Below are 27,732 nucleotides of genomic sequence, written 5' to 3' on the forward strand. Positions count from 1 at the left end.
CACTCTGTGTTCCGCATACCACTTTTCTCTGCATTCTCCAGCCTTTCTCTGCTCTGTGCTTCTGGCAGGATGTTTTCTGCTGACATATCTTCCGGTCAGTTTGTTTAGCCATCTCTTTGTCTATGTCTCATTTGCTGTTAAATCTATATGTTAAGTCCCTAATATCATGGTATTTTTTTTTTTTCATTTCTAGAATTTGCTTAATAATTTAAAAATAGATTCCAGTCTTCTGTTAAAATTCCTTTACAAGTCATGTATTTTCTTGATGGCATTAATCAGATTTACTGTAAAGCTCATATCTTATAATGCTGATAAATGGATAACCTGCCCCCCCACCCCTGCCCAGGGGGACCTGCCAGCTCCTCGGGGCTCTGCAGCCTCCTCCAGCCCCAGATGCAGCATCCCCCCACTGGACGCCTGCCAGCCCTTTGGAGTCTAGGTGGAGGGGCCACGTTCACAGGCACCCTCAGTGTGATGTTTATTTTCCTTTTTCCTTCTCCCTCTTCATGGTCTAAATCTCTTAATAGTTTAAATCCTTGATTTTCATTCCAAATTCATCAGACCGTTATCATAAGTGGTCATTCACCCAAGTTCCTACTTTATTCTCAACTTGGCTTCGGTTTGTTATTGTTTACCTTAAAACATTAATAGCCTCTCTTTATGCTCGAAGTTTTAGATTTACAGAATGGGCCTGAAACTATGACAGGTTTCCCCACAGACACCCCGCACCTGGGATCCCCTATCTTCTGTGTCTCAGATGACGGTGGTCCCCCATCTTCAGTAACAGCCCGGAGGAGCCTGGGAACAGCAGGAAGCCTGGGGAGGGTGCCCAGGGCCCCACCCTGGTCCCTCACGGGGCTCCATCGTCAGAGACGCCTCTCCAAGGTTCATGCTGAGTCCCCGTGTGGGGCCCAGCCTGGCGCGCCCACCGCCCCATCTCCCGCGGAGACCGGGATGAGGCCGGGCTTCCTAGCGGCTGCCGGCGCGCCCTCACCGGCCCGGGGATCCAGGTCCGCACGGTGGTCGGGCGCCACCTGGCGGCCGCGTTCATATCGTTCCTGTCGCGCAGAAGGGAGAGTTCCAGAAAGCAGGTGACCTTTCTCTCCGTGGACCAGATACTGGGTGGAAGGCTCTGACCTCTATTTCATAAAGACTCAGTCCAGGTCTAAGATGAGGAGTTATGGGCTGTGGACGGTGGTGGAAGCTTTGGATGCAGATGAGATAAAGCAGGAGGAGAGGAGAGAGGAGGCCCAGAACTGTGCACTACGGAACCAAGATTTAAAGATTGACTTGAAGAGAGAGCTTGCAAAGGAGATGGGGAACTGTGCAGAGACGTCGGAGGAAAGCCAGGAGAATGGGGGCTCAAGATGCCAGAGGTAGCAAGGGCTGATCGAAGGGGTTAGTTGAGGAGATCTCCCCTTAGCCCTGCACCCCTGCCCTGCCCAGCTATGGCTCTGTTTCCCCATTTCAGGGAGGCACCTTCTTTACTGAACGTCTTTATTGACTGTTGAGGGAGCGGGCCACCTGGTGAGCCTAGAAGCCAGGACAGGCTCATGTTTGGGTCCAGGCTTGCAAAGATTAAATGGGCCAGTCCCTGTTCAGACTCTCTGATTTCTGGGGCATGGAGCCCAGGGAGGAGTCAGAACCCTGGGCTGTGGTCCCAACCCAGATGGGCAAGGCGCTAACTGTCCTTGGGTCTCTTTCCCCATCTGTAAGGTTGGGAGGAGGAGCCCTTGTCCCGCCAACCTCCAGAGAGGGGAGGGGGCTGATGCTGAGGACAAATTGGGGATTGATGTGAAGGCGTTTGGGGAAAGGCCACAGGACGTGCTGAGTGCAGCAGTGGTACAGGCTGGGGTGGCAGCTCCAGCCGGGCCATGCCCCCCACCGTGTGGGGCCATGGCACAAGCACTGGGCTGGGAGTTGGGAGAGCACACACTCTAGCTGTGTGACTCACTAGCCTTCTCCCAGCTTTCTGAGCAGAAAAGATGTGGGCTGTCACCAAAGTGAGGTTTGCGAAAGCACTTTGTGGTCTCAAAGCATCTGTTAATGCAAGGAACAATTTCTCCTCCTTCTCGTCTTCCTATAAACAAAGGTATAGAGCTCAGAATAGGGGAGGTGACAGTGACAGCCCAGCAATATACCTGCTGCTGGTTGGTGTTGATGGTGACAAAGTGGAAAAGGACTAATGCTAATTATGCTCTTGATATTTACACCTATTATCTCATTTCACCTTTCCAGTAAGGCTGTGAGGAAGGACTTGTCATCTCCAGTATAATGGACAATCTGAGGTTCCAGGAGTTTCAGCAATTTGCTTAAGGGCACATGGAGAGCAGAGGGTGGGGTCTGGGCTAATTGGAATTCAGGTCCGGCAGACCCCAAAGCTTTCCCCGTATGCCCACAACTGAGCTGGGACTATGAATAACATGAGCTTTTACCTCCTGAGCCAGGGCCTGCCCTGTTTTCAGTGTGTTCCCCCCCCCCCCACTGGTTACCCCCCATGCCCTGAGAGGTAGGCACCATCATTTCTCCCCTGTGAGACTCAGGGAAACTGAGGCAGGCCACAAGGAACCTGAGGGAACAGTCAGGGTCACATGGAAGCCGAGCCAGGTGAGGGTCTAGGAGCAGACAGTTGCTGGAGAAACAACTCCAGTGTCAATCATGAGAGCTGTTTTCATATATCTGGAAAGCTGTCATGGAGTGGAAGACTTAGGCTTATTTCTGTTGACTCCTGAGGGTAAAATAGGCCCCTTAAGTGAAAATAAGTAAGCACTCAATAAATGCCAGCAATTATAGTTATTACTGTGAGGAAGCAGTGAGTTCCCATCTCTGGAGGGAATCAACCAGAGACGGGGGAAAACCCATGTCTGGGCCATCTGGCATCCGATGGAGGATAGAGTAGATGGCGGCCAAGCACCCCCACCTCTGCCATCCTAGAAGTCTGAAATAGATCCAGGTAAACCCCTGCAGTGCTCAGAGGCAGCCATTCCGTCTCACCCTAGCTAATCACAATATTTACTGGCATGGGGACTGGACATCTGTCCCTGGGCAGTTGGTAGCTGGAAAATTTTGAGGCCCTGGAGCCTGGCAGCCAAGCCCTGCCATGGTTTCATCAGTTAGAGGAGAGGCTCCTGGGGAGATGACCAGCCGAGGCTATTCCCACAGAGGGACACTGGAGGGAAGGAGCTGGGGCAGGTGCCACCACCCCCTGATGCAGCCTGGGGAAAGCAGTGCCCAGCAGGGGCCCCTGGGATATCCACCGAGAGGGCCATGGCTTTGGGACTCAGGGCCCGGTTCCGGGCGGCGAACCCCTGAACCGGAGCAGCTCTGCTCCCAAAGCCTTCCTTAGCTCCCCATGGTCTGGCATATCACAAACTGGGTGGGTTTTGTTTGGGCCACATAGTGTTTAAAAGAATATGAGCCAACCATTTGCAAATTGAGTGACTTGATGCACAATCCTGGTTTCTGGTTTCTGAATGCAGGAGGATGGAACCGTCCTGGGCGCTTCTTCCTGCCTGGCAGCCAAGAGGTGGAGCTGAGTGTCCTGGACTTTCCCCTGGGTGGCCACAAGGCCATTTAACAGAGCATTTATCTCGCTGTTTCGCTCTAGAGGAGGTGCATTTCTTTGTACCCGTGCTGCCCACAGGAGTGGGAGGTGAAGGGTATGACATGCTGAGATAGCCCGATGTTTCAAGAAACAGCTGAGAGGATGTGTCTCTCTGTGAAGGGGTGCTGGCTGCTTCTCTCGTTCACCGGTCCACCCAGCCTGGATCCTGAGGACATTTGCATTTTTGAAGCCAGGCTGACCCTCACGTCCAGGAGCTAAAATGGGTGGCCTTGTAGGGCTGTGCCCTCTCCTGCGACAGCCCCCAACTGGATCCCCGACTCTCTCCCAGCCCACTGGCCTCCTCATCCCGCTGAGCCTTCTCACGCCGTGCCTGAGGTCACCCTGCTCGCTCCACCTGCTCATCCCCTGGACCCAGCTCGCTACCCATATCTTGCTGCCTAAATGCCACCGTCATTGAAGGCGGAGCAGCTGGAACGGCCCTCCCCCCATGGTGCTGTTGGGACCACGCTCAGGCTGTCCGCTGGCCCTACCCCCAGCTATGGGGACTCAAATTTTCATTCTGCTCAGTCCACACCCAATCCCCCACCCCCACCCCCACTTCCCCAGTGCTGTGCCCGCCTGTGGGTTAGAGCCATAAATGTTTATTGAATTTCCAGGTACCTTGGCCTCTCATTTTGGGGAAGCTTCTTAGGCCGAGGATCTGGGATGGGCAGATTCAAGCCACCCTGCAGTGAGGCCTGGGCTGGGCCAGCTCCTCGTGGCTGCTGGAATTGTGCAAACTCACTGGCACCCCTTCCCCCGGCCCCCCCGTGTTAATCTGCAAGCTGCCGGATTGCGATATACCAGAACTGGAATGGCTTTTAAAAGGGAAATTTAATAAGTTACAAGTTTACAGTTCTAAGCCTATGGAAATATCCAAACTAAGGCATCCAAGGAAAGAGACCTTCATTCAAAATAGGCTGATGGGTCTGGAACAGCTGTCATCTGGGACGTCACGTGGCTGGCATCTGCTGGTCCCTTGCTCCTGGGCTTCGTTGTTTTCAGCCCCTGTTCCTGTGGGGATTCCTCACTTTGCTTCTCTGGGGCTGGCTTGCATCTCTTGGCTTCCCTTGGCTCTCTCCAGGTTCTGGCTTGCTTAACGTCTCGTGGTGATATCTGCCGGGCTCCGAGCATCTCCAAACATCCATGTCTCTGTTCTCCAATTGTTGGCATCTGTGTCAGCTCTGCTCTGAAGTTTCTGTTGGCCCTCTCACTTCTGAGGCTTCTGTCATTTCTGGCTCTCTCCAGAATGTTTCCTCTTTTAGAGAACTCTAGTAAACTCATCAAGACCCACCTGGAATGGGTAGAGTCACATCTCCATCTAATCAAAAGTTACACCCACGATTGGGTGTCACATCTCCATGGAAATATTCTAATAAAAAGTTTCCAACCCACAATATTGAATCAGGATTAAAAGAAACAGCTATCTCCACAAGATTGGCTCAGGATTAAAACATGTTTTTTTTTGGGTACCAAATACTTTAAGCCGGTACACTCCCCATTCCAGATAAGTGACAGGGGAGGACCCCACAGACACCCACTGCAGCTGCACACATGGGGAGCCCTGAGGACCATCTCAGCGACGCAGGCCGACAGTGGCCCTCACAGCTAAGCTCATCAAAGGACACCAGCCTCTTTTCTTAGTAGTTTGTAGAAGAAAGTTGCTGTTAACGCTTCACGAGAAGGGTCTCCCACAAAATGCATAACTGAGAAGCTGTGGTAAAGACATTTGGGGGACGCCAATCCTGGTGTTCTAAGATGTCACCTCCTTCCCAGAGCCATTCTGGACCCCAGGCTTATGGGGGCCCCTCTGAGGTCCCAGGGCCCCTGGAACTGGGTGGCGCTTGGCCGTTTGTTTATCCGTCCAGCCTCTAGGTGGAGGGCCCCCGAGGGCAGTGCGTGCCGCCCAGCCCTGGCACCTAGGGGTGACCCGTACATTTGCTGACTGAGCTGGTGGACGGCGAGCATGGAACCCCCACTCCCCCCACCCCCATTTGAGTTTTGAAAAATCAGGACTTGGGAGTTCCTGGTCGCAAACTCCTCCTATCCCTGGAATCTTCTTTCCCATGCAGGGAAGAGGCAGCGTCTAGAGAAGCACCACCCCTCGATTCCCCGGGGCTGGGTTCTGGGTGGTGGGCGCCTGTGTCCCCTGCAGGGAGCGGCAGATGGGCTTGACAGGAGGCCGGCGGGGAGAGGACGTCCCGCGGCTTGGGCTGCACTGGGCAGTGCAGAGAACTTGAGTTAAAGATGAGGTTGGAGTTCCAAGATGGATGGGATGGCGCCTTAGAACTGAAACGAGGTTGTCTTACTATCAGCAAGGGATGGAAAAATTAGGGACCTCTGTGGAGAAATTGTTAGGGGCCTGCTATCCGGCGGGAAGGAAGGTGTAGGAAAAATGAGTTTCAGAGCAATTATTGGGAAAATAAAACTGTTTCATATTTATACTGCAAGGGGTTGAGGCTCTTGGATCAAATCCAATGTATTTAAATATTTAAATGTACAAATATGCTCCTATAGGCATAGATCTTCCTAAAAGGATCTATAAGAAACAGAACGATAGCCTCTGTGGAGCAGGAGGTTTGAATTGGAGCACCCAATTCAAAATAACTTTTGAATTATTTTAACCATATGCATGTATCATACTTCCAATAAAAATCGGAAGAAGTTTGAAAAACTAGCTGAGCAGAACTGGGCGAGGTTTCCCATGTGTAACCTTAAGCCATTGGCTGCGGTGGAGGAGGGGGCGCCCAGCTGCCCGCTCCCACCCAGGGCTCCTTCATGGGCGCCAGCTGATGGCCCGGAGCTTGCAGCCCACTGCCTGGCTGGCCTGCTGGCGGGCACGGTGCCTCCTCTGTCACCTCACTGTCTTGCTCTAGCAGAGCCGGACTGAGGAGACCGCTGGGCAGCCGCTCAGGCTGGGGGTGGGAACCAGCCCACCTTCTGCCCCCCCGTGACCCCTCCTCCTAGGGTTATGTGCAGAGGCCCCGAGGGGTGGGCTGCCGCATCCCTGCCTAGAACCGGGACCACCCAAATGACAGGACTACACCAGCCAAGGGGCCTCACATGGTGGCAGGTTCAAGGCCCGTGGTTTACCGATAGGGAAACGGGGGCCCAGGGAGCCCCAGCACCTCCCCCCACCCCGAGAATCAGGACTAGAACTCAGGACCCCTGCTTCCCAGACCGGAGCACTTGGCACCCCACCTGCTACCCAAACTGTGTTCAGGTGAGCTACCAAGGGCAGGGGGCGAGGAGCGGCCCTGCCTGCCCCGGCGGGCAGAATGAGAGTCCTGGGGTGCTCCGGAGTATCGGGCTGCCTGTGGGGGCTAGTTGTGTGAAATCACTGCCCCTCATCTGCCTCCGCCCATCCCCTCCCTGGGCTGCTGCTCCCAGCTCAGCATCCCTCCCCCACCCCCACCCCCACAGAGCAGTCCCTTCCTCTTCTTTCCTGCTAATCCTTATCGCACACTCACCTCTGCTGGGAAGGCCTCACTAACTGGCCTCTGGAATGGGGCACTCCAGGCCGCCTGGGTCCCGGGGAAAATGGAGCCTGTGGGTGAGTATACAGGTGAGCCTGGTCTACCCTGTTCCCTGCTCTAGGCCATAAGTGTCTAAGGAAGGATATGGGTTTTCCCTCACCTTCGTACTTACTACCAGCAAAGGTGGCCCCCTGGGTTCTGTGCACCCCCACAGGGACGGCTGGGAGAAGCCTGGCACAGACCCCCAAACCCCAGGTCCCAGAAACTCAGGGCTGGCAGGACCCATAGGCGCAACATATCTCAGAATGTGAATGGGCTGGAAAAGAATTCCGAAGCCAGATACATCCAGGACATCTCGTGTTAATTAAACAACCCAAAGAACAAGCTTCACCAGGCGGGACTTGTCAGGACCTTTAATGTGCTGATGCACTGGGAATCTCCACAAGGGGGCCAGAGGGTGTGCTCACCCCAAACCTAAGAGACCACAGAATCCGCTATGGAGCAGGAAATGCATGCAGGGAAATGCTGAGCCCAGACTCAGCTCACACAGGGGAGACTGAGTCCCTAGGGTGGAAGGGAGCAGCTGGAACAGGGCTGCTGCCAGTCATGCAACACCTTTATGCAAGTTAGAACAAGGGGTCCCTTCCTTCAGACACTTCCATCTGTGGAAAAATTAACTGCCAGTACATTGATTTTAGTAGAACAAGACCCTTTACTGCCATCTGCTGGAAACATTCCATAGTGATATGCAAATCTACAGTATCTTTGGGAATGCACCACCCTGCCCCTTAGATGTGGTGCCCTGTGCAGTGCACAGCCTGCCCAACCATGCATGGCAGCCCTGGGCCCAGAGTCACTCACTCCCAGTCAACCCATTATTCCCTTTCTGCCTGCACAATATTATGGCCTAGGTGAGGGCTCTGAACCAGGCTGACCCTTCAGCCTCAGCCCCAGCTTCATCTCTGTCTCCACCCCCTGACGCCTGCATCACCTAGTCCACGGCAGGCTCAAACGACTGACCCCAGGAACACGTTCCATAACATGACTGGGGAGCAGGGAACAGGATCCAGACCCAGCACTGCTCTGACGTGCTGTGTGACCCAAGGGAATTCCCTATCCCTTTCTGTTCATTCATTCCTTCTGTAAATTGAGGTGGTTGAGCTTGGACATCGCCAGGGCCCCAGAGAGCTCTGAATGGATCGTGAACACTTCCCCCCTTCCCTGTGGAGTTTTGAGAAGGCAGAGAGGCCATTCCTATTGCTGGTAGAAAGACATCTAAGAACAGCAGAATACAACCTGATATTTTTTTATTAGACTAGGAAATATAATTTATTTCATAAAAATTAATTTTGTTACAATAGGAATGCTAAACGTTATTTACAGGTTGTAGTTTACAGAATAAACAGGTGGAATTGGGGGCCCTCCCAGGAGCCCTGCACTCCTCGGACATATAACCATGTCCACAGCCTGAGTAGGGGGCCAGCCCTGTGCCCCCACCAGGAGAGCTGCTCCCTGCTTCCAAGCTCCTGGCTGCTCAGAGAGCGGCTATGGGACCCGGCTCAGCTGCCCAGGAGCTGGGGGTAGGGGGCCTGAGGTCCCTGGGTCATCCAGGTGATAGGGAGGGGCCCCCACGCCCTCGGGAGGATTCCTGTCCCAGGCAGGGTTCTGGAGCCTGGGGGTAAGCCAAGGGAGAGGCACGTTGAAGGTACATTGACTGACCCTGTGGACTCAGAGAGGGCAGGAGACAGGTACGCCAACCTCCAGGGGTCCGAACCCGGGACACAGAGGAAGGCACACCCACGCCCACGCAGGTGGGGACACGTGGGCCCATGGAAGACAAGCACACGCCCGATGGGCCCATGGAGACAAGTATATGCACAGAGGCACACATGCGCGTACACACACACACACACACACACACACACACACACACACCCCAGAGAGGAGAGAGACCCCACCCCACCTGCGTGGGGGCCGCGCCAGCAGTGCCTGAGGCACCTGTACGTGCTCGCGGGCTGCAGGGGGGCTGCCACTCAGGCCTGGATGGAGGGGAAGCCGCTAATCCCTCCACCCAAGGTGGGCAGCGTGCCGACATGGTCACAGCAGCCCTGGCAGATTGATGGAGGCAGCAAACACTTCTGGGCTTTTCTTAAAATGCTGGACATTTTGAACCCTCCCAGGAGCTCCAGCCAATTGTTTCTGGGCTCCAGGGCTTGGTACACAATTTCTGAAGAGCAGATTGGAATTGGAACACGGCTCGGCATGAGCGAGCAGCCCCGTGGGCGAGGCTGGGGAGGGCGGCAGGGTGGGGGAGCCGGGTGGAGACGCTGTCACCTCCTTGGAATCCACCGAGGTCCCCTTCAGAAGCCTAGAAGAATTCCAGTGGGTCAGAAACCCAAATGGGCCTCAGACAACAGCCAAGGGACTGCTTCAGTGTAAAAAGGAAACCAAGGCCCAGAGAGGGCAGTGATATGCCCGAACTAACACAGCGGTGTAACAGCAAGGCTGGAGCTCCATCCCAGGCCTCCAGACTCCCACGCACAGGAAAATCTTTGCAGACCTGGAGCGGGAAGGGCAGCAGCAAGCCCCTCCCAGGTGTGGGGTCACCTGACAGTGCCCCCACAACTCAGCGGGCATAAAGAGACCGAGGAGGCTGAGCCCCTGGGGGCTGGGCACTTTTGCCCGAGGCAGAGTCCATGCAGGCCTGGGGTAAACAGCCCCGTCTCAGCCTTGGGGGCCAGACAGGACCCACCCCCCACTGGGGGTGACCCAGGAATCCTCTCTAAAACCCCTACAAGACCTCATCTGCCCAAGGTCAATCCCCCATAACCCCATAACCCTGTGGAGCCCGTGGCAGAGGCCACGCTGGGGTGGGGGTGGGGGGCTGGCTGGGCCGGCAGCCCTTAGGCCTTCCCTCTACTTGGGAGCGCAGACTTTCGAAGGCCAGAGCAGGCAGAGGCTGGTCCCAGCAGCTGCTCAGAGACCTGCCGGGGCAGGCCCTGGGGCAGTGCCCAGAGCTGTCCGGGGGAGCTGGCACTTGCTTGGCCCCCAGTGGCAAGGAGAAGCCTTTGATGAGTCCTCAGTGCCAACTATTAGAGGCCCTGGTCCCAGCCATCGCCAGCCTGCAGCAAAGGGGCGGGGGCTTCTCCTTCCTTAGGACCCTGCCGGCCTTTCAGATCATCATGGAACAGCCTGGTGGGGGCCGCCAGCCCCTCTTCCACCCTGGAAACCCAGTCTGTTCAGAAAGGATACTTCACCCTCTCCCAGACTGCAGAGGATGGGTGAGGAGAGGATTAAAGGGAGGTGCCCTGGAGATGAGCGCTGGGAAAATAGCTTTCCGCCCTTCCTCCTCCACTCGCAGGCTCATAAAGTCTCAGCCAAGCTACCCACCTCTCAGCCTCCCACGGCCCAGGGTTGCCTGCTAGCACAGCTAGAGGGGCCCTCTTAATCCATCCCTCCTATTTTACAGAAGGAGAAACTGAGTCTGGGAAGGATGGATTCTGGACTCCTGGGCATCTGAGAGTATCAAACTGTCTCAGCCCACGAGGTCAAGAGGCTACTGGGTGGGGTACAGGGAGTGTCATGGCTGGGCCCCATGGGGACCCTCTCTCCCACTTTTTCCCTCTGCCTGAGCCCCACTTCTGGTTCCACCCTCCCTCTCCAGGAACTTCCAGATCACGTCAGGAAACATTCTCCCTCGCCCAGAGCTGGACTGGCCTGCCCACATTTTCCACTTCAGCTCTTCTCAGTCAGATTCCCTGGAGCCGCGGTGCTCCCCAGAGGATCTGGGGGTGTCTGCCAGGGGCTACAGGAGAGAGGGCCCCACCCCACTCCAACCCATAGGGCTCCTTTGCCTCCCTTTATTCAGATTTTTTTTTTTTTGGCATGGGTAGGCTCTGGGAATCAAACCCGGGTTTCCTGCATGGCAAGCAAGAACTCACCACAGAGCTCTCCTTGCACTGCCCTCTGCTTAGGATTTTAGAGGGAAATGGTACCACAGCTAAAACCCAGCCTGACCTACCCCTCCCTGCACAACTGGGGAAAATGAAGGCTTGTCAGAATTGAGTCCAAACAGATTCATCAGCAGTGCAGCGTTCCCTGGCCGCTCTCTTTCTCCTGGGCAGGCGCGCGCGTGCACACACACACACATACACACACACACACACCTGGCCAGATCCAGAGCACACCCACTCTCATCTACTCAAGAAAAGAGTTTTCTATTTTCTGTGTGAGTTTTTCATTTTTTTTTTCTTAAAAAGGACTTATCCATATATCTGGATAATAAATCATTTGCGTTTCCTAAGAAACTGGGTTTTTTTTTTTTCCCTTGTAGTTTTGGTGTTTTCTTCTTCTCTGAGCATTACTAGCAGTCTGAAACTTTCTTTCTTTCCTTTTCCTTTTTTTTTCTTTAGGATGGGAGAAAGCAGTTTATCTGAATTGTCCTTGACTCTTCAAAGAGTCAAGTGGCGTGAAAGGAGAAGGGGCTTAAGGGAGCAAGGAGAAATCAGTAACCGAGGGCGAAAATGAAGAACAAAATGTAACCCAGAAGTCCGGGGCTGAGGGTGGGAGGTGCAGAGCAGAGGGCGGGCCACCGCCTTTGCCCCTGTCACCGGGCCGTCAGTCCCACCCCGTCCCTGTCCCCACGCAGAGGGCCCACCCAGGAGAGGAGAGGGTGGAGGGGGGACCCCTGGTCCCCTTGACACATGGATTTATCTAAGGCTGGTCGTGGTCTGGGGATTGGGGCAGGGGGAGGAGGAGAGGGGCAGCTCCGGCTGCGAGCTCTGGGGTGGCAGAGGCCAGACCTCCCCGTCAGGAGGCTGCCCCTGCGTCCGCCTCCTGCCGGTCCCCAGCATCCGTGGCTCCGAGCGGCTCAGCAGTCCCCGTCGGTGGCCATGGCCACCAGCATCTCACTCTTGCCCATCTCCTCCAAGGCACTGGCCAGGCTGTTGAGGTCCCCGTCGTCCTGCTGCAGAGCTTCCCAGAGGTCCAAGATCACCCCCGTGGGGCTAGCTTTGGTGGCAAAGTAGTTCAGGTACCTGGCGGAGGGAGGGAGGGGGGCATTGGGGTCCTTGACTGCTCAGCACCTACCAAAAGCCTGGGGGGGGTGGAGGCAGCACTGGAGATGAGAAGACTGTAGGCTCAGGTGACCCTGGTCCTAGGTCTGAGTCCTAGCTACTCTCCTTCCAGGCTGTGTGGCCCTGGAAAAGTCACTGCACCTCTCTGAGCCTCATTCTGTTCATCTCTAAAATGGGAATGGTGCCATTTCCCTTCCAACATGCAGACAGACCCAAGAGCATACAGAGTTAGGGTCTAGCATGGTCTCCAACACTGCCTGTCCTGTCCACCCTCATTGTCATTACCGCTGTTGAGACACACTGGCACCAGGAGCGACCAGCCACTCCCAGCATGCCCTTCTCTACTCCACCCACCTTTGTTTCCTGCCTGGCCCCTCCCTCTGAACTCTTCTGATAGTAGAAACAGAGTCTTAAACATCTCTGAAAATTCCACCAATTCTAGAAACAGATCTTTAAATGGCATCTCCTCAATAAGATTTCCTTAACTGTTTTTCAGTGAGTATAGTATAACGCTATTCTTATTACCATTATAGCTATCTAGCATTTTAAATTCTTTAAGAGTTCTGATGCTGAGGTGTATTCTTTAACTCAGCAAGCACCTACAGAGCCTGCTCTGTCCTAGGCGCTGCCCAGGTGCTGGAGAGAAGGTGTTGGTCCCAGCCAGCTGGTATCCCGGTTTTGTCCCAGGAGATGGGCAGTGGAGATTATTCCCACGGAGCGGGAGAAGGCAGGGCATGAACAGCGGAGCAGCCTCTCAGCCTGGCTGGCTGGCAGGCCAGTGCTCAGGGCCAAAGGGACAGGTTTCTCAGACTGACATGCCCAAACCTGAGCCCCTGAGCCCCACTCCAGCCCCACCACCACTCTGTCCCCACCCCATCGGGATATCTGGCAACTCCAAGGCCTTAAAAGGCTTAAAGGCTCGCCTGGCCCTGCAAGGTCCGGCTGTCAACTCTCTGACCTCATCTTCCCCTTCCTACTTGTTCACTCCACTCTACCTGCAGGCCCATCAGGAACGCCTCTGCCCCAGGCCCTTTGCACTGGCCATTCCCTCTGCATGGAGCTCCTTCCCAGAACCTCGGTGAGGGTGTCCCTGCCCCTCCACCCTCTTCCGTGTGCAATTCCTGTCCGTCTGACACGTTCCACACTTTACTGATGGATCCTGGCCATCGTGTGTCTCCCTCCACTGGAATGTACCCTCCACGGGACTGGGGTTTCCGTTTGTTTGTTCACTATGGTATCCTCTGCGCCTAGAACACTGCCCGGCACACAGTAGGTACTCTACAAATAATTCCCGGGTGAATGTCTACTTGGACAGATCCAGCCCTGGGCACCCAAACTATAAGCAATAGGATCCTGGAGAGAAAAACTGGAACTCCTTGACCTGGAGGGACCGTGGAAATAAATAAAACCAGGGGCCCAGACACGAGAAGGGCTGATTGTAAGCCACAGAGCGCCCAACGTGAGCGTTTAGAAACCAGGGGCTGCAAATGGGAGGCATGTGGGCCAGATGTGGACAGCAGAGGGATTTTTGCCTGGATTGCAGTATTACATTTTTAAAAACAAATTAGTTATTAACTTTAAGAGTTGGTGGATTTTACAGAGAAATCTGGATTTCTGACTTCCGTGAAACAGATCTAGCGACACAGCGCCGGCCTTCCTGTCTGGCGACAATCTGCTGGGACTGAGCCGTGGGCGCTGCTTCCAGGCAGGGAGGGAGCATTGCTCACCTGGGGGGCCCCCACCCAACAGCCCACCCAGGCAGCGCACCCCCTCCCTGTCCTGTGGGCCTGGAGGTTTGTGACCCCCTCATCCAGCCTAGGTGAAGAAAGCGAGGCCCAGAGAGGAGACAGACTCAATCTCAGCTGGTCGGAAGCCCGGGTGGGATCTGGTCCCGCATGCAGGCTGCCTGCCCCTTGCCCCTGCTAGGCCCTGAGGGTGGAGGGGTAGGGGTGAGGGCTGCAGCCTGGGTGGGGGCAGGCCCCACACTCACCGGTCCATGGAAAGCTTCTGCGCCAACAGCCGCCAGTCGTTGCCCCGTGAATTGGGGGCATCGAGGCTGCTGCAGATCTTCTGGCGGATGGAAAGTGGGATCTTGAAGGCGTAGGGCCCCAGCTGGGTGGTGCCGGCACTGCCGGGGGCCGAGCAGAGGGTGTCCAGGGACCCGGCAGCCGTCTACAAAGGCAGGGGGGAAGGCTAAGGGGAGCAGCGGGCCCCTGGGGACGGCACTGGGCCTCTGGCCCCTCCCGCCCCCCTGCTCTAGGACTGTGAGCGAGTCAGGACTCTGAGTCACCCTCACCAGACATGCAAAGGCTCTCTCCCCTGTGGGTCAGCTCCCAGGATGGGGGCTGCATCCCGACGGACCCCCAACCCCAGGGCTTGCGCCTGGGACACTGCCGGGCTAATGGAGGTTATAAGGTAGTAAAGAGCGACAGGCACAGTCGAACCCACACAAACCCTTTTTCACATGTGTGGGAAATAGAGTCTAGACAGGGGACAGGATTGCCCAGGGCCACACAAGTTAGTGGCAGGACCAGGTCTACAAGTGTATCCCGTGCTCTTCCCACTGCACCCCCAGGCTGGCATGGCCCTCTCACCCTGGCCTGCCTGGGGTTGGTAAACTTTAGTCTGATGGAAAAGGGCCAAACGCCGTGCTGACCTAGGTTCCCAGTGACTGTGGGCAGATACTCGCCCACCTCCCACTCTTTCACCTGCTGGGTGGGGGTTACCCTGTTGTCTCCCCAGGTGGTTGTGATGATTTCCTGTAAACGGCCCAGCACGTCCAGACCCACTGGTGGCCCTCAGTGGTGGCTGCTACCAAAGGGTGACCAGGTGCCAGGTCGGATGCAGGCGGGATGGCATTTCCACCCAGGTGAGGCTGGGATGATGTCCTCACCTCTGCCAGCATGGTGTGCAGCTGGAATATCTGGCCCTCTCCCTCCACCTGCCGCACGCAGATCTTGCAGGTGAGCTCGGCAGAGGCCAGGCTGTGCCTCTCCAGTGTGAAGGTGCAGTGCAGGCCCTTCTGGCTGCCGCTCCAGATGTGGGAGAAGGGGATCTCCTGGGGGAGGAGAGCATCAGGGCCGTGGAAGCGAGGGAGCCTTCCTGTATCCTGTCCGGCCTGCCCTGCCCTCCCAGAGAATGGGGACAGCTTGGGGAAGTGGTCGGCCTCGGGGAAGCCAGGACGTCTTGCTGGGGGCTCTGCCCAGGCCTCACCACCAGATGGACAGAGGGGGAACAGCTGGTCAAGGACCCTCAGGTTGGCCGGTTGGGCCTGTGTCAGGCCCTTGGTTCCCAAAGGGAAGAGAGAAAGGGGGTGTTGTGGGAGAAAAGAGGCACAAGTCTGAAAGGCTAAGTGTGCATGGGTGCCCTATGGGCCAGGAGGTGTGTCTGGCTGGGAAGGCCTCATGGATTGGTGGCATGTGGCTGGGTGGGGCAGAGGGACGTAACCATCAGAGATTGGGTTGGGCCGTCTCTGGGCAGGTGTGCACACTCTGATAGACAGGGAGGCTTTGAGGATGATGCATAGAGAGATTTGTGCACAGGACCAATGGGCAAGTCACGGGGACGCTGGGGAAGTGCAGTGTGGCTGTCCATGCACTGAATCTGGGCCGTGTCCTAGGATGACTGGGAGAATGGAGAGTAAGAAGGAAAGAGACAGAGGTGGCAGAGAGGGGGGACTGAGAGGGACAGGGCTGCAAGAAGGAAGGAGGCAGTGGCCGGGCCTGGGGGGAGGCTGGGAGGTCGGTCTTCCCTGGCAGATCCCCTGAGTGATGCATCCACCTCCAACCGTCCTGCCCCTCCAGTCCCTCACCTGGTACTTGGCCAGCAGCTTGCTCCTCCAGTGGGCGTGGGGGATGTCATGGATGGAGAGGCGCAGGTTGTGGTAGCTGTCCTTGAACAGCAGGGGTTTTGGCTCCTCCACCAAGTAGCCGCCCAAGGTCCGCTCCAGCTCTAGCACTTCCTGTGGGCCAGAAGAAATGGGAGGGAAGAGCCATTACACTTGGCCAATGGGCCCTCTCCTGCTGCAAAAGGGAAGGGCCATGGGTGGGTGGCCAGGGAGGGCAAGCAGATGCAGGCAGAGGGGACCAGGCTGAACCATTAAGGGCAGGGACCCATGTGAGCACAAGGCTGGGCATTTGTTAGGTGCTCACAGAAAGCGTACAGCATGAACAGATGGATGGATGGATAAACAGAAACATGGATGAGTGAGGGAACAGTTAGACACATGGATGGATAAATGGATTTAGAGATGACCTGGGTGGATAGATGGACAGATGGATGATGGAAGGAAAAATAAATGGACGATGAGTGATAACTGGATGGACAGATGGACTGCTGAGTGAATGTGGGTACAGATAGACAGAAAGTTAAAAGGATGGATGTTTGGGTGGGTGATGGGTGGATGGATAAATGGGTAGATAGGGGCTGAATAAATAAAGAATGCCATATGGCAACTTCCCTCTTGTCCCTCATTTGATCTCCACTCTCTCTCTGGCCAAACCTGGTCATTATTCACTGTCCCAGGACCAAAAGATCATTTCCCAGGAGGCTCCAACCCCATTATGGACCTCCTGGAATTCAAACCACCTTGAGCCCCACCGGAGGCACTCCCTCTCCATCTGGGACTTTTCACCCATGTTGCATCAGAGATGCCCATGGCATGTTTGCAGTCGCAGTAGGACTTTCAGTACAACTCAGCTACCCTTTCTTTTCTGCAATGTGGGAGTCTGAGACAAGACACCGGGAGACAGGGAAGCTGGAAGGGACCACAGAGCATGGATGGGAGGGGACACAAGGCTTCAGGGAGCAGATGGAGGAATGGAAAAAGGATAGGAGTTTAAATAGGGAAAAGCCCTTGAACTCTTCCAGTGTTATGGTAGGATCAGAGTGAGATCCTGGGAACTGGGCAAAAGGTTGGGGATGGAACACATGGGGGCTCTGAAGCTGGGGGACGCCATGTGACTGTCTCTGGACATCTCAAGCTCTATAGGTTGAGATGAAGCACTTCCACCTGCCATGCTCCCTCCTTCACTCAGGGGCACCCTATCCATTCTTTTGCTTAAGACAGGAGCCTGGTTGCCAGCCCTGACCTCTCCCCCACCCCTCCCATCAATCATGGTTCTGTCCATTCTGTCAACTAAGCACACAGCATCCAGCCTCTGCTCTCCTTGCTGCCACCCCTGCCCATGGCCTAGGGTCCACCCAGCTTTGCTCCTGGCCTCTCTACCTCTCACCTATTCACCCCTGCAGTGTGGCCACAGGTCTCTTCCAATTTTACCCCCTTCCCATTGGATAGATTCCAAAACCTTAGCATGGCCTCAGGGCTCTTCAGAAGCTCAAGCCCCACTGCTTTCCTTCCCTCCCAGACTCATTCATCCTCTGTATTCACTGCGAACTTTGAACTACATGCCTAAGCTTCTGTCTGCCACAATCCCCAATACCCTTTCCTGCCTGCAACCCCTACCTGTCCTTTGGAGCTTAGGCTTAAGGTCGGCTCCACTGTGAAGCCATCCTGAACTGCCTCCTGACCAACCCAGGCCCTGCTAGAACCCCAGTGTGGTGGTCCCTCAGCTCTCCATCGACACCTCCATCAAAGCTCTCTGTGATCCTGTCTGCTGCCCACTTCCAGGCCAGACCTTGGTGAGGGCAGGAACCAAGCCTCACTCATCTCTGATGCCATTTCCATGTTTGTGAAATGAATGAGGCTGATGGTGGTGGGAGGTACTATGAGCCTGGGGAGGGGATGCTGGAAGGAACCATGCAGCTGGCCAACCAGGGATGATGCAACCACAGCCCGCCGAGGTCATATGGCTGGCCACCTGTAGCCTGGGCCTCCCTACCTTTAGTGCCACGGGTGTGTCCTCCAGGCAGTACACCCTGAGGCTGTACTCCAAGGAGGTGCAGAGGGCAGGGGCAAAGATGGCCAGCTGGAGCCGCTTGACCGCTGAGTGGGAATAGGACTCGCCCATGAACACGTAGGTGCCCAGCTGGTCCAACAGGATGTGGCAGGACCTGGCTTCCAGCTGGCAGTAGCAGGGAGTGCTCAGGGTCTCCTCGTCCAGGGTCACCACCTCCTGCAGAGGGTGGGGTGGGGTTGACGAGTCACAGACAAGTCCTGGAGGGGCCCATACAAGCTCCCTGCTCCCCAGAGTCCTGGTCCTGGCGGCAGATCATCTCCCAAGGCCTGCAGAGCCCAGAAGAGGTGTCACACCTCCAGCCTCGGCTCCTCACCTCCCAGTGGCCCTGGTGGGCCTGGGTCTTGAGCTGGAAGATCCAGTCACCGGCACTGACTTCGGCACAGTGGGGTACGGTGAGGATGACGGGACGGCACAGCAGGAGGCCCGTGGGCCCGCAGGTCACTGAGGGGCTCAATACTGTCTGGGTTCCTTCTGACAGCGGGCTGCGGGGAGTGGGGAAAGAGGGCGGTGAGGGGAGCTTGGCAAGGGTGGGGTACCACAGAGGGCAGGGTCCCCAGCCCCCAGAGGCCAGGGGGTTGGAGGAGATGCAGAGGAGATGTCACGGACCTCGAGGTTGTTTCCAGATTCCTGCTGTTACCCTGCACATTTCTCACAGCCAAGCCTCTGCTCTCATTTGCAAAGGTGCTGCACTCTCTCAGCGTTTCTGAGAGGTGTTGCTTACCTACCCTCCAGAACGTATGTACCAATTTACACTCCCAACAACATGCCACTTTGAATATTTGTTAAGGAAAAAAAAAAAATCTCCCAATATCTCATGGCTGATTTAATTAGCATTTCTTTGACTATGGATGAGGTCGAATGTTTTCTCATAGCCTAATAGCAACCCGTGTGTGTGTGTGTGTGTGTGTGTGTGTGTAAGCAAGAATAAGAGAGAGAATCCACTGGTTTATGTTCTTTGCTACAGTGATGTTGAATTGTTTCTTATTGGTCTGTAAAATCTCTTTATATAGTGAGGATATTAGCCCCTTGTTACTTGTAGCCAGTTTGTCATTTGCCTGTCAGTTCTGTGATTTGTTTTGGTGGTTTTTGGGATATAGTAAGCTCTATCAACAATTTCCTTTGAGGACTTCCCCTGGCCTTTTGATCAGGCATAGAAGGGGAGAAGGTAATAAATAATCTCAAGGCAGGCCGGCCTGTGTGAGGAGTGAGGGAATGCTGAGCAGCAAGCAGAAAGGAAAAGGAGGGGGTAGCTGGAAGCTGGGGCTGGGGTACTACTCACAGGGTGTGTTCTGCCTTGTTGATGAGGAGGTACATCTCATAGAACTTGCCCTGGGGAATGGCTCCATTGGGCACCAGCAGGCTGACCCCTAGGGGAAGAGCGAGGTCAGCAGGGAGGGGCTGGAGGGAGTCTAGGCGCTTAGGAGAGCAGGCGTGGGGGAGCTGGCTTGGGGCAACAGCAGGATTGTGGGGAGAGGGTCTGGAGCCCGAGAGCAGGGAGAGGTCAGATCTTGGTCAAAGCTGGCTTGTCCAGTAACAGGGGCCTCTGGCATTTCTGTGAGAGCAGAGATAGACCAGGACTTGGATTTAAAGGGCCCAGCACCAGCTCCAACCCTCTCCTGCTATGTGATGTTGGGAAACCATCAAGTGCTGACTCTGTCAGCATGAAACGAGCATCCCTGCCCTTCCCGGCCACTAGAGTCTAGGTCAGCCCTCTGCGGGTTTGTTGCAGGGGTGAACCCACTTAACAGATAAAGAAACTGAGGCTTAGAGGCTGGTTCCAGGTTGCCCTGCCCTAGTGAAGGACAGAGTCAGGCCTAAACCCAGTTCTCCCATTCAAGCCTCTCTTTTTTCATAGTCATGTCTTTCCCCAGGCCTCATTTTCCCCATCTGTGAAATGGGCTTGGGGAAGTCCCACCTGCGGGCTGGGGTGTCAGGGCTGTCCAGAAACGGTATACCGAGGGGTCAGCAAGCAGGGGCTCACCTGTGCCAGGGATGCTGAGCCTCCCACCCAGGCAGCCAAAGGTGCCACTGACACTGCTCCCTGGGTCTCGGGGCAGGCCCAGGAGCTGCTGGGAGCCAAGGCTGGCATTGCGTAGGTGTAGGAAGTGGGCGTCATGGGTGAAATCGCCAGGGAAGGTGCCAGGCGGCAGGACCTCCAACAGGTCAGTCCCATCTGGCAGGCCAGACCCAGAGCCTGTGGTGCCGGAGCTGTAGACCTTGATCTTGAGGCTGGGCAGGGGGTCCAGCAGGGGTGAGTTGGTCATGGGGATCTTGTCGGCTGAGTCCTGCAGGGCATACACAGGCCCACGATAGATGCCAGCAGTGGCGGTCAGGTCGGGAGGCACAGATGGGTGCAGGAGCTGTGGGTTATCTGCAGGACGGGGACTACAGTCAGGTCCAGCCCCATTCCCTGCTCCTGCTTGGGTCCTCTTGTTGCAAAGTCCCACCCAAATGCTCAGCTGCCAAAGGCACAAATGCCACCTCTTGCAAAAAGCCCTCCAGGATTTCTCCAGCTTAGATTACTCCTGTTCTTTCCTGCTTTCTTCAAATACAAACTCATCCACACAGTTATTTCTAGAAATATCCATTAATTGGGAGAGTTCTTGTCTGGCCAGCTATCATGCCCCACTGAGTGTACTGCGCCCATCCACCACCCAGTCATCCTTGGGTCCTTACTTGGCCTTGCAGTCTTGAAGTTGACTGGGTGGAAGCCGCCGGTGAGGGCAGCAGATGAGTCAGTGATGTCGGTGTCGAAGTCGCGGCAGCTGCGGCGGTACACCACCACCCCCACCACCGTGAGGACCGCCACGACCACAAAGATGGACACCACGAGTCCCGCGTATAGTGCCACGTCCCCAGAGGACTCCAGGACTGCAGGGACAGGAGGGGCACATGAGGGACAAGGGCAGAGACCCAGGCCCTGGAGGAGCCAGCAAAGCTGAGGGGTCCCCAAGGCCTTGGACAGAGCATCTGATGCAGGTAGGAAGGTGCTGCTGAACAGGCTTGTACAGAGAGTAGAGCAGACTGAGTGCTGGGCTGGGCTCTACTTTCGACCCTGTCAGGTAGGCTGGGTGACCCCAGGAAAGCCTTGGAACCTCTCTGAGCTTCAGTCTCTTTATCAGTAAAACCCCTACCCCACTTCTCTCCCAGTGTGGCCATGAGAAGCAAACACATGTGATGCATCCGTAGGTCACATTTCCCACCATGATCAATCCCAGGAGCCAACTGATGGTTCACTGGTGAGTAGGAGACAGGAGCCTGTGGCTCAGTCCCTGAGGGCACCCAGCTTGTCCTGCGAGAGCTGGGATTTAAATCTACACAGCCTCACTCCTCTCTTGCAGCGATTTCCATAGGACCAAAGATCCCAGCTCCCAGAAATCTTTCCAAGTAGCCATTCTGGATCTCTCCTTCCATTCCACTCTCAGAGAGTGGCAGGTAGAGGTGGAAGGTGGACAGGCAGAGTGGAGTGAAATGCACTGATGGGGTGGAAAAGAGGAAAGCAGATGAGGGGGGTGAGGAATGGGGGTCAGGGAAGGCTGCTGTGCAGCTGGATATAACTGCAGACGGCCAGGCAAGAAGGCGTCAAGGTCAGAGAGGCAGGGTCTAAAGTAGGGCTGTCCCACAGAACTTTCTACGATGATGGAAATATCTGTATCTGTGCCGTCCGATATGACAGTCAAGTACTGCATGTGGCTAAGGTCATTGAGCAGCTGAAAAGAGGCTGCCGAGTTTTAAAATTATTTAGTTTTAATTTATTTAAATAGCTGTACATGACCAGTGGCCATCGTCGTGGAAAGGTCAGGTAGAGCCAAGATGGCAGCCTCCAGGATGGGTGCTCTCCCCACTTGCTTCTCTTGGGAACTCCAGAAAGCCCCTGTCCACTCTCTTCTTCCTGAGGGACGCTTGCAGAAGCGGCCTCCTTTCCAGGTCTGAATTCCTCCAAGCCCCCCTCCCTTGGGGTGAGTCTGAGCCTTGTAGCAAGGGCTGGGCGTGGCTTTCACCCCAGAAGTCTGCCCACAGCAGACATGTCAGGGCGTCCTTTGGCTCTCCTCAGCTGCCTCACTCTTGGGCTCCCCAGAGGACCCCAACTCCCCGGACAGTTGCCAGAGAGGCCCGCTCAGGGCTGGTCTCCCCTTCTGGGGCTGGGAGTGGGGGCTCCTGGCTTGGCAGAGAAATGGCTCTCCCGGGTAAGGCGCTGCCTCTGCAGCTCCCCGCTAACCAGCGGGGGCCACATGCCTGGTGATTCACCATCTATAATTAGGCACCAGCCTGGGCCCCCAGTGAGCTGGGCCGAGGGTCTCGTCGTGGCTGATTTTGTGATTCCAGAATTATTTGGAAATTGTGGTTTAATTACCACAGGCCAATCTGCCAACGTGGCTTTACTGCTCTGGTGTCACCGCAGCGGCCGCGCAGCCCCCGGGGGCTGATACAGGGCAGCAGGTGCCCGGAGAACTTGGGGTGGCTTCGGGTGTGGCCACTGGGGCCGCAGTGAGGGGTGCTGGAAGGGCAGGTAAGGGGCTAGCCCTGACCCAGAAAGGAATACTAGGACACAGGGGCAAGAGCACTGGCTTTGGCCACAAAAACACATGGGTTCAAGTTCTAATTCTGCTACCTCCAAGCTGGGTCCCTCCTCTCTCTGAGACTCTGAGAGTCTGTCTGTCTGATATGATGGAGGACGTGGATACGTGCAGCCCAGGGGACCCTATGGGGGGCACCCTTGACTCTCCTTGCCCTGCACCCCATACCCGGAAAAAGCCAGCCCAGGAGAACCAGGGGTCCCACCGAGGAAAGAGAACAGCCATGAAATGGGACTTACGGTGGCTTTTGGGGTCGCTTAGAGTTTTCTTATCTGTCGGGGAAATAAAGGGAAAGGTAATGACACAGGTGACAGGGAAAGGTGGCGGAGGAGGTGATGGGAGATGGTGGAGATGAGCTGATGGATGTAGGGGGTGGACAGAGGTGGAGGGGCTGGGCCTTGGTGGGGACCCTTACCAGGCTCCAGAGCTCCCTGCCCCCACCCTGCCCTCCCGGGACTCACTCTGCATGCACAGTCCATCCGTGCAGTTCTTGGAGTCGAGCAGCGTCCCGCTGCAGTCGCGGCCTCCATTCTGAGGTGGGGGCGCCATGCACTCACGGCTGCGCCAGTGGGCACACTCGGTGCTGCAGGCCGACCATTTGCTCCACTCAGTCCACGCTCCGTCCACTGTAGGAGCACGGGGACGCAGGCGTGCACACAGACACGTGCATACAGACACATGGATACAAACACACACACAGGGACACGTGCAGAAGGACACACGCACAGACACATGCGTACACATAGTTGTGCACACAAAATACAGTGGTGCACCACACACATATGCACACACACCATGGCCGTGAAAAAAGAACACAAAACACATGCAATCCACACAGGGAAATCCACGTCATAGCCAGAACCACCAGGTGGACAAAGAGACCCAAATAAACACACAAGGCCCCACACAGATATGGCCCATGCATGATTGTGCACCCAGAGTCACAAACCCAGTGTAACAAAAAGCATCACGCCATTCACACAAACGCACAATCAGAGGGAAAGGCACATGGCCAAGGTGTGGCGAGCAGATGGAGACAGAGAGTGAGACAAAGGACAGAAAGAGAAGAGGGCTGTTAGAGGACTCAGGACCTTGGCCTGGGCACGTCCCACACTTATGGGCAGGTGCACAGGCTCTCTCTGACCCTGGGCAGCAGTGGGATCCTGGCCTGGGGGGGTGGAAGAGCCCTGGCTGGGGGTCAGCAAGACGAGTCCACCTCTCCACCCACCACTCAGAGCCTCGGCATCTGCCTCCATCTCTCCAACAGCCCTGGGCGGGGCCTGAGATGGGGCCAGGACGGAACGAGAGGTCAGAGGTCACAGCACTCAGCCAGCGGGACAAGCACGCTCTGCTCTCCCCAACGGGAGACCCTGGCCATCCTGAAGACCCTGGCCATCCTGACTCTGGCACACGCCGCAGGAGGTGGGGACAGGCGCGGGGGTGGGGCTGGGTGCCCCCCGGCCCGTCGCCCTTACCGGGGCACACGGTGGTGCAGGCGGTCTTTTGGAAGGCCTGGCCCTCGCAGAAGGCTCCTCCGTTGAGCGGGGCGGGGTTGGTGCAGGTCCGGGTGCGCTTCTGCCAGCCGCGGCCACAGCGGTTGGAGCACGGAGACCACTCTGCCCAGCTGGACCAGCCGCCGTTCACTGTAGGGCCGGCGACCATTACCCGATGGCCGGGCTCTCGGACCCTCTGTTCCCCCAGCCCGATCCCAAGGTGCTGACTCGGCCCCTGCACTCAGGCCGGGCCCTGCCTAGTGAGATCCCTCCTGCTGCAGCGCTGGGGGCTCAGATGCCGACAGGCTGACCAGGAGGTCTTCGCCTGCACGCTGCTCCCATTGTACAACGGCAGACAGAGGGACTGGACACAGGGCTGGACACGGACCGGACACCCCTACAGCGCTCTTTCCACAATACTCCAAAGTCATCTCAGCTTTGGGGCCCGCGAGGCAGCTGTCACTCACTCTGCAGGGACAAAGGCTTGGGTATGGGGGAACTGATTTCCAGAGACAGGCCAGTGGCTTAGAGAAGTAGGGAGTGCTCCCGGCTGGGGACTCAGAAAAGCCTGATTTGGCCACTGAGTTTGCTGTGTGACCCTGGTCAAGCCACCTTCCCTCTCTGGGCCTCATCTTCGCCACCTGTTCAGGAGGCACAGAGGCCCCAGGGCTCTCTCCTCCCCGCCACCCATCCTCGTCCTCTCGCACCGTAGACGATGACGGTGGCGGTGGTGCTCCGGCGCTTGGCCACGATGTTCTTGGCCACGCAGGTGTAGTTGGCCGTGTCCGACAGCCGGGCCTGGCGGATGATGAGGTTGTGGTCAATGGTGAGCAGGAAGTTGGTGTCCTGGGTGGGGTCGATGACGTCCTCATTCTTGAGCCACTCCACCTACAGGAGGGTGAGGTGGGGTGGCGGTGAGGGCCCTGTGCCTGTGCCCCGGGCACCTGGGCAAGTGGGCCCACTATTCTGGGGAAGGGGCGCGTGTATATGACCAAGACAGAAGCTGGGCAGCTCTGCCCATGTCCACCCCACAGCGACCCAGCGAGACCAGGCCAACTTGGGCCAGGCCCTGGGCTAATCGCTGCATATAGCAGAGTGGGTAAGAGCACCACTGGCCAGTGGTATGGTCGCGGCAGCAACTTAACTTCATCCACTGTGCAATGGGAATTTGAAAGCATGCACCCCACAGAGCTGTGGTGAGGGCAACGCAGTGAGCACATGGCAAGTACCAGAACAGTGCAGGCCCACGGCCAGTGCCGAGTAAGGGTCAGCTCGCGGGACGCGCTTCCAGCATACTCTTCCACCAGCTCCCCTAGGCAGGGTGACTGAGGACATGATCCCCGCAGCTGGCAGGCCTGGCTTCAAATCTGCCACCTGCCAGCTGGGTCACCCTGGGGACTGCTTCACTCCCAGCGCCGCCTCCCCCAGCTGTGAGGGGGTGCCGATGGCCCCCCTGAAGGCTTGCTGTGAAGACCAGTAAGGATGTGTGCCGGGGGCATGGCCACAGGGGAGCCTGGCCGGGGGCAGCCAACGCCTACTGTGTTTGTCTGGGCCCATTTTCCAGATGAGGGTGGACGAGGGTTGGGGGTGGGGGAGGTGAAGGATTAATGCAAGATTTTGGGGCCCCACAGGGATGATTCTGAGTCCAGTCTTCCCCAAACCCCTGTTCTAGAAAGGACCCCAGCCGGCAAAATCTGGCATGCCTCCCCATGCCCTGCCCTGCCCCCTGGATCACTGGTGCAGGGGTGTGAGTGGGAGGGGAGGGGCGTGTCTGGAACATGGGTAGGGGTAGTAAGAGGGGATCTGGAGACCATGGGGGCAGGGGAGGGAGTGAGCAGCTTTGGGGTGAACGCACGCGTGGACCATTCATCTTTATGAGGTCCCTGGGCTCCCATAAAGCTGAGCCCTTGGGCTCTGGGCGGGGCAGGGAAGATGGAGTGCCCTGTCTATGGGGTCCTAGGGGTTCCTGACCAGCTCTGCCTGTCCTCCTGTCCAAGCCTCAACCTCCCCGCCTGGGAACTAGGGAAGGCTCTGGGGGACTGTGGCTTCCTGCCTGTCCCTCCCCTCCCCACCCCCCAAACCCAGCATTCCCCCAAAGCCCACTGACCTCAGCCACAGGCACCCCTTCTGGTGGGCGGCACTGCAGGAGGACCTCGTGGTCCAGGGGAACCTCTTTGCCCAGAGGCTCCTGATCGAAGTTCTTGCGCAGGTCTGGGAGAAGGGAGAGGGTCCCGAGGCTCAGATGGACAGGGAGGGTTCCCTGCCACGGCAGAGCAGGAGCCTGAAATGCCCTATCTAGCCACTAGGTGGCAGTGCACACCAAGGGAACACTCATGGGGCCGCCTGGCCTTTCCCTGGGGGATTCCCTCACCTCCTTTCAAGGGAGAAGCCTCACCAGGTGGAGCAGGGGAACAGCTTTCCTCCCTGACTCTGGGGCCCTAAGCCCATAGCAGCTCAGAATGGATGAGGATGCTGACAGCTTCAGTATATGGAAGCAGGTGAATATGGGAGCTGGGAGTGAGTCTGGGAGCCATGTGTCCTGGCACACATGCGTCTCCTGTGGACAACTTCATGCAGGGAGGTGGAAGAGATGCGGATGGTAGGGTTCCCTCTCCAGGGCCCTGGGGAAGGGGGTGGGGGTCGGGGGGCATACAGGCGATGCGGACGTAGGCCCGGCGGCTCTTGGTGGTGCCCGCGGAGCTCCAGGCCACGCACTGGCACCAGTAATCCTCCAGTCCAAACAGCTCCTCCACCTGCTGCCGAGACACCTCGATCTGCACCTCTCGTACCCGCAGGCCTGGTTAGGGGGACACGCTGTCAGGGGACAGGTCTGAGGGCACGAGGCACAGGGGCTGGCCCTTGACACCTCTCTCCCTTCCATCCCCGAGTCCACTGGCTCTTCAGCCAAAGTGTCGCTGGTTCTGTCCGTTTCTCTCATTTCCACTGACTCCACCCTGCCTGAGCTGCCATCACCGCCGGCCTGAGGCCATGCAAAGGCTTTTTGAGGCAAGAACCCTGACCCTTCCAATGCATCTTCCACCTGCAAGCAGCCCGAGCCTTCAGAAAAGCACCAGGGCACAACAGCCCCCGGTTATGCGCATGCCTCCAGGGCCCACGTGATCCAACTTCCTCCAGCCGCATCGGGCACCCACCTTCCCCAACCACCCAGCTGCAGCCGTCCTTCAGTCCCCAGGTTCCTCCAGTCACAGGGCCACTGCACTCAGTCCCAGCCCCTTTGCCTGATGGACTCTGAGTCATTTCCTTCCTGGGCCCTGCCCCACCTCAATCTGCTCCCAGAGCACAGCTGGGCATTGGGGTTGCAACTCTACATTTATCTACGCAGTCACTTATGCCTGACCCAGCACTGACCATTATCTGGAACTATATTATTTAATGATGTGTTAATGTCTTAATCCTCACCTCCTGTAAGAGAATGAGATGAGGTGGGGGCTTGGAACTGCTCACCCTGTGGCTCTGAGGCTGGCATAGAAAAGGGGCTCAACAAATATCTGATGGGATCAGGTGGCAGGGGTGAGTCACCACTCAGGAGCCTATGGGATTGGAGCTGCAGGGAGGCCCCTGTTCTAGG

General features: G+C 56.6%; 1 protein-coding gene and 1 long non-coding RNA gene across 3 annotated transcripts in view; one reads left to right on the forward strand and one right to left on the reverse strand.

Moving 5' to 3' along the window:
* The first annotated feature begins 3,274 nt into the window (after positions 1-3,274).
* On the forward strand, positions 3,275-4,224 carry LOC143653056 (uncharacterized). Its single transcript, XR_013161061.1, has 2 exons — positions 3,275-3,612; positions 3,725-4,224. It is a non-coding gene; the product is annotated as an uncharacterized LOC143653056 (long non-coding RNA).
* Positions 4,225-8,381: 4,157 nt separating this feature from the next.
* UNC5B (unc-5 netrin receptor B) overlaps positions 8,382-27,732 on the reverse strand; it is a 92,377-nt gene continuing 73,026 nt past the window's right edge. Inside the window, exons 3-17 of one of the 2 annotated variants that reach the window (XM_077125008.1) lie at positions 26,797-26,940; positions 26,251-26,354; positions 24,851-25,031; positions 24,126-24,293; positions 23,112-23,276; positions 22,890-22,922; positions 20,750-20,944; positions 20,055-20,444; positions 19,353-19,440; positions 18,387-18,555; positions 17,996-18,229; positions 15,967-16,116; positions 15,049-15,213; positions 14,146-14,327; positions 8,382-12,116 (exon numbers count right to left, since the gene is read on the reverse strand). In XM_077125008.1, coding sequence (XP_076981123.1) covers positions 11,951-12,116; positions 14,146-14,327; positions 15,049-15,213; positions 15,967-16,116; positions 17,996-18,229; positions 18,387-18,555; positions 19,353-19,440; positions 20,055-20,444; positions 20,750-20,944; positions 22,890-22,922; positions 23,112-23,276; positions 24,126-24,293; positions 24,851-25,031; positions 26,251-26,354; positions 26,797-26,940 — 2,534 coding nt within the window. In that variant the 3' untranslated portion in view covers positions 8,382-11,950. The remainder of the gene's footprint in view (positions 12,117-14,145; positions 14,328-15,048; positions 15,214-15,966; positions 16,117-17,995; positions 18,230-18,386; positions 18,556-19,352; positions 19,441-20,054; positions 20,445-20,749; positions 20,945-22,889; positions 22,923-23,111; positions 23,277-24,125; positions 24,294-24,850; positions 25,032-26,250; positions 26,355-26,796; positions 26,941-27,732) is intronic. The other variant, XM_077125009.1, reaches the window with a different exon arrangement.

Source organism: Tamandua tetradactyla, chromosome 13, assembly GCF_023851605.1.
Source record: "Tamandua tetradactyla isolate mTamTet1 chromosome 13, mTamTet1.pri, whole genome shotgun sequence".
NCBI lineage: Eukaryota > Metazoa > Chordata > Mammalia > Pilosa > Myrmecophagidae > Tamandua > Tamandua tetradactyla.